Here is a 6,650-nt window from a genome sequence, read left to right on the forward strand (position 1 = left end):
TTAGCAGCTAAGATTCATGGTGGGTCCAAAATATCAATGGAAAAGTGTAAAAAGGAGTTTAACATTATGTTTTATTCCACCGCATCGCTCGTATTTGTTGTCGAGACTTGAAATAAAGCAAAGCAGCAGCATATCCAGCAGAGGGCAGCTCTGCCTGCATGTGTCACTTTTTTCCCTGAGTTCTGTTTTCAGAGCGATGAGGGCAATGTGTTGCCTGTGCACTACGGAGAACAGTTCCAGGAGATGCAAATGGTACCACCTTTACGCACACGTCACTGAATTTCAAAATAAATGATCACGACATTCTTTCCATGCGAGCCGACAGGTAAGCCTTCCAACTTTTAAATTAGCATCATTAAATATGAGGATTATGAAATATTTCCGCAACGAATGTCGTAGCGCCTCTCAGGGAGCTTGGACCAATCGTGGAAGCTGGTGTCGTCATTCTCTGTGCGTAAATTCGGACTGGAAAGTTGCTAAGATTGATCTAAGGCTTGTAGATGAAGGGGGGGGGGGGGAAATGCTGCAGAGAAAGTGAATGCATTAGTTGTGATTTTCCAAGATGCTTGGATTCTGGAGAAGTACTGGAGGCTTGAAAAACTGCCAACGTGACATCGCTATTCAAATAGAGTGGGACGCAAAAAGCGGGTAACTGTCGGCCGATTACCCTAATATCTATTGGGAAAATGTTGGAATAAATTATTAAGAAAGTAATAGCAGTATATTTATAAAATTGAAATCTGATCGAGCAGACTCAGCGTGACTTCATGAAAAGGAAATTGTGTCTGACTAATTTATTACAGTTTTTTTGATGAAGTCTCAACCTGCGTGGTTTCAGGTGACACAGTATTTGTACTTCCAGATGGCGTTCGACAAGGTGCCTCAAAATAAAGTTTTAAGTCATAAGATGGAGGTTGTATATTCGCTTTGATAAAGAATTGGCTAATGAACAACAAACAACGAGTAGACATAAGGGCGCTTTCAGGTGGTAGACATGCAGCCATTGGGGTTCCACAAGGATCACTGATGGGAACGCAGCTGTTTACAATATATATTAATGACGAGGGACAGAGTGAATGTACTGCAGCTAAATTTGCAGACGATCAAAAACGGATGGAAAAAGAAGTTGCGAGAGGGATACAATCAGTTTGCAACGAAATATTGAAGGGTTACGTAACTGAGAAATACGTTGGCAAATGGTGTATAATGTGGGAAGTTGTAAAGTTGTTTATTTTGGAAGGGAGAACAGCAGAACAGGGTATTAGTTAAATTGATAAAATTGCAAAAAGCCACAACAGTAAGGGACTTGGGGGTACTTGTGCACGGAACACTCAAAACGAGCAACAGACGCAGCAGGTAATCAGGAAGGCCATTGACACTTATTTTAAAGGGGTTGGTGTATGGGAGTAGGGACATTCTGCTGCAACTGTACAAGGTACTGGTAGGACCACATCTGAAGTACTGTGAGCAGTTCTGGTCCCCTTGTTTAGGGAAAATATTATTTCATTGGAGGTGGTTCAGAGAAGGTTCACAAGGTTGATATATGGCAGGAGGGATTGTCTCATGAACATAGACTAATGATGTTGTGGCGCTACTCATTGGAATTTAGCAGAATGAGCGGTGATCTCATTGATACATATAGGATTCTTAAGGGTTTTAATAGGGTAAAAATTGAGAGGATGATTCCCCTCATGGGGGAGTCTCGGACTGGAGGGTACAGCATCTAACTAAATGGGTGCAAATTTAAGATTGCGTAGAAACATAGAAACATTGAAATTAGGAGCAGGGGAGGCTTTTAGGCCCACAAGCCTGCTCCGCCATTCATCATGACCATGGCTGATCATCAGCTCAATAGCCTAATCCCGAGTTGAGGAAGAATTTCTTCTCTCAGAGGGCTGTGAGTCTTTGGAACTCCCTGCCACAGAGAATTGTGGGGGCAGAGTCCTTGTGTAAATTTAAGGCTGAGATAGTTAGATTATTGATCCAGGTTATGGATAAAGAGCAGGAAAGTGAACGTGAGGAATATTGGATCAACCATGATCCAATCAACTGGCGGAGCAAACTCGAGGGGCCGATCCACCTATTACTATTCATATTTCTTATGGTGTTACAATCTTTCAATTCGGCTGATTCAAAGATATCATCCTTTAAAAAAATAAACCAATATTTTTTTTTCTCCACAGTTTGAATTCATCTACAACCCGTTTTAATTAACTTCTAAGAACCCAACATGTTCAAATTCATTAAATGGGAATTACAGTGTGAATTCATTTCTTTAAACGTTATTTACAATAAACATCAATGATGGCGAACAGATGACATATATGGGATTATGGGAAGAAATTGTTTTTGTTGCTTTTCTAGAACTTAAATGGTAATGAAAGCACATAACCGAATTCTAAAATGCAAATATTTACATGTCACAATGTGACAATACAATTCAAATGAGCGTGGTTATTTTTTATTGAACACTTGTAAATACAATCCACAGTTTGTGAAGAATTGCAAAGCGAGCCTGCTTTAAGAAAAGCTTGGTGCAGTAATTGGTTGAGGCTCTTTGTGTCGCTGTCTGCCAATAAGGAGCTGAGAGGCTCCGAGAGATCTACCCCCACACTCAACATCAAATTCAGACCATACTGAAAAGGAAAGAGACGCAGTGCTTGCCTTCCCTCTTGCGGCATGTTCAAGCGGATCGCTCTGTTCGCATTTGTGCTTTTTGTATTTAATATCGGAGTTTTGATACAAATAAACTACTCACTAAAATGAGAAAAGGCGGAGATTGAATTGTTTACCAGAAAATCTGTCATACGTACTGCAACATCCAAAACCATGGCGAAATCTCTGAACGGCGGGACATTTTATAATTTATTGTTTTTTATGTCGAACCTGGTTTTCGGTCAAATCCGCTATTCTATCCCAGAGGAACTGGAAATTGGTGCCTTTGTGGGAAACGTCGCTGATGACTTGAAGATAAACGTTCGGGAATTATCAGCTCGAAAATTTCAGCTGCTCTCTGATGGTCGAAAGCAGTATTTTGAGGTAAATGTGGGAAATGGGATTTTAATCGTTAATGAAAGAATCGACAGGGAAGATCTTTGCACGGAACGCTCCACCTGTTCAATTTCTTTGGAGTTCGGGGTGGAAAATCCTGTGGACATGTTTCCGGTTGAAGTGGAGGTGTTAGATGTCAATGATAATTCACCGATTTTTCCGACAAGGAGAATGACATTGCAGATCGCAGAGTTCATTACACCAGGAGCGCGCTTCCCTCTCGAGGGTGCTCAGGACCCAGACGTGGGCACAAACACGATAAGCACTTATCAGATTAGTTCGAACGATCATTTCGGCCTGAAAATAAAGACAATAAACGATGGTAGCAAAATGGCTGAATTACTGTTGAAAACACCCTTGGACCACGAACAGCAAACGTCTTTTGAATTAACATTGACGGCTATTGACGGTGGAAACCCGCATAGATCTGGCACAGCTCAGATAATCATTACCGTAATTGATGTTAATGACAACGCTCCTGTATTCGATCATGAATTGTACAGAACAAGTGTCTTTGAAAATGCACCAAAAGGCACATTGTTGTTGAAACTGCGCGCCTCTGATTTAGATGAAGGAGCAAACGCTGAGTTTAAATATTCATTTAGTAATTACGCCTCACAACGAGAGCGCGAGTTATTCAGTTTGAATGCAGACAGCGGAGAGATCAGAGTGAAAGGTTTACTGGACTTTGAAGTCAGCGACGTTTATGAGCTTGACGTACAAGCTGTGGACAACGCACCAAATGTGGGACATGCCAAAGTTTTGGTTCGAATAGTCGATGTGAATGACAACACTCCGGAAATAAAGCTTAACTCAGCAATCAAAATGGTATCAGAGGATGCGGCCCCAGGTACCGTGATCTCTGTCTTTGGTATCACGGATCGAGATGCTGCGGAAAACGGGCGCATTCGATGTCAGATTCCACTCAACATGCCGTTCAAACTTCAAACCACTTTAAGGAATCACTACAAGTTGGTAACAACCGACATGCTGGATCGCGAAAGAATGGATCACTACAATGTTTCTATTTCAGCCTGGGATGCTGGATTGCCCGCACTTTCTGCAAACAAAACCATCCACGTTTTGGTATCTGATGTAAATGACAACGTCCCTCGGTTTACGCAGTCCAAATACAATTTGTATTTAATGGAGAACAATACTCCGGGTGCATCCATCTTTTCGGTTACTGCTCTGGATGCTGATTTGGATCAAAATGGAGACATCTCTTATTCTATACTGGAGGATCAAATTCAAAACGTCCCTGCGTCTGCTTACTTTACTATTAATTCCAACAGTGGAATAATTTATGCGTTGCGCTCCTTTGATTATGAGCATCTGAAGATATTCCACATCAAAGTTCAAGCTCAGGATGCTGGAACCCCACCGCTCAGCACGACTGCAATAGTGAGCGTTATTATCTTGGATCAAAATGACAATACTCCTCTCATTACTTCACCACTAACGTGGAACACAACAGCGGAAGTCTTGATTTTGTCTCAATCAACATATCCAGGTTACTTAGTCACCAAGGTAACTGCATATGACGCGGATTCCGGCCAGAACGCGCGGCTTTCTTACCAGCTGCTTGAGGCTTCGGATCGGAGTCTTGTCACTGTGGGCCAAAACTCCGGGGAAATCAGAACTACCAGAAAATTTACGGAAAAAGACACCACTGGACAAAGGTTGGTTATCTTCGTGAAGGACAATGGGCAACCGAGTCTGTCAAGCACGGTCACAATCTTCTTTACGATTCAGACGAATATTACGGAAAGTCTGGCTAACCGTGTAGATAATTTCAGTAGCGCAGAATATGTCTCAGATCTAAATATGTATTTAATAATAATTTTTGGATCAACGAGCGTCATATTTCTTGCAACTATTATATTTCTCGTCGTTCTGAAGTGCAGAAAAGACCGAAGTTACACGCGTGACCACAGCCTTTTCAGTTGTAGCTGTTGCATGCGGAGACATTCCAATGATGTCTTTAATCGCAGACCTGCACCATCCGCTTTTCATGGTTATGGAGCTGGGCAGATGCTCCCTGTCTCTGAAACTCTTCGTTACACGGTTCGCTTATCGCCGGAATCATCTAAGAGTGATTTTTTGTTCCTAAATACCGCCCATCCTACGTTACCACTGAATGACATCACTATTGACGACAACATTATGAAAAAGTAATTTTGACAGAAAATGTGTTTTGCAAGCAATTGAGAAATGCGTATGTACGTCCCTGAATAACTATTGCATCACAAACTAAAATATTTTTGTTAATGATACGCCACAGCACCTGACATTGATGTAAATCATAGTGACATCTAGCTAAATATGGTTATATTGCAATTTCCAGTGCAAGACCTACTTAACTATTTCTTCCACAATTTATCGTCACTTTACATAAAATTGAAGAAAAGGCATGCCAGTAATTTTGAAGCATCATCTCACGGCATCAGGTCCCACAGAAAGTGTGATTCAAGTAACAATGTCGTTTCTCCACTGGCCGAGAAAACAAATTGAGTTATTTCGTAAAGATCATTCTTTTACAGTAGCTGCTGTCGTTCCTTCCATTGTATTTTATGTTACAAAATGCCGAGTAGAATTGCATATACACATATTTGGAATTAAATGCAATTGTATGGTAAATTTTCTGTCTCGAATTTCGTGCACGTTTTAACAATAATACACACTCATTCATACAAGGGCACTAACGGAATGCCATCATATGGAGTTGTTATATCTTCCTAAGACATTATTTCACAGATTATATTCACCAGACCTTTAGCAAACGAATGGTAACGTAGAGTGGGATGAAGTTAATGTTATAATACTACTTAACTGACCATGGATCGATTTTTAGACAAAGTAGTGGAGAGAATTTTTTACGGTAAATGTCAGTTTATATATGACGCAGAGGAAATTGTAGAAAAGTATAATCCCGTCTACACAGAAAGGGACCATTTCATTGAGTGTTTCTATTATGCCGGCTCTTTGGCGCAGCCAATTTAGTCCCACAGTACTGTTTTTTCGCGCTAGCGCGAAAGAAGATTCATCTCCAAGTATGTATCTAAATCTGTTTTCAGTGTTAGTATTGGATCTGCTTCCAACGTCCCTGGAATCAACTTGCCTAAGGACTCTCAAATAGACTAGTGCTTAAGATTTCAAAAATATAGTTAAGTGACGCTGGTTGCACATTTCATTCGATTTGTGTGGTGAATTACACGCATTTTACAGAAATCGAGAAGTGTAAAATTATTGAATGGCCGAACGCTTTGTATTGAATTGGAAGAACTATTCCTTCACAAACAAGAAAAACGGGAAGTCCTTCCAGTACCTGTTCAACAATTCAAAGCGACTTCTTATTGCTCTAAAAATTTTGATTTATTAAAGTACAAGTAAGTTTTCGAGGAGGTCACAAAGATGATTGATGCAGGTAGGGCAGTGGATGTTGTCTATATGGACTTCAGTAAGGCCTTTGACAAGGTCCTCATAAGAACATAAGACCATAAGAACTAAAAGCAGGAGTAGGCCATCTGGCCCCTCGAGCCTGCTCCACCATTCAATGAGATCATGGCTGATCTTTTGTGGACTCAGCTCCACTTTCC

At 40.9% G+C, this 6,650-nt stretch overlaps 1 protein-coding gene across 1 annotated transcript; it reads left to right on the plus strand.

The window, feature by feature from the left end:
* Positions 1 to 2,565: 2,565 nt before the first annotated feature.
* Positions 2,566 to 5,691, plus strand: LOC140427199 (protocadherin alpha-C2-like). Its single transcript, XM_072512786.1, has one exon. The coding sequence runs from the start codon at positions 2,830 to 2,832 to the stop codon at positions 5,227 to 5,229; it is 2,400 nt and encodes a 799-aa protein (XP_072368887.1). The 5' UTR covers positions 2,566 to 2,829; the 3' UTR covers positions 5,230 to 5,691.
* The last annotated feature ends 959 nt before the right edge of the window (positions 5,692 to 6,650 follow it).

Source organism: Scyliorhinus torazame, chromosome 7, assembly GCF_047496885.1.
Source record: "Scyliorhinus torazame isolate Kashiwa2021f chromosome 7, sScyTor2.1, whole genome shotgun sequence".
In the NCBI taxonomy this organism is placed as follows: domain Eukaryota; kingdom Metazoa; phylum Chordata; class Chondrichthyes; order Carcharhiniformes; family Scyliorhinidae; genus Scyliorhinus; species Scyliorhinus torazame.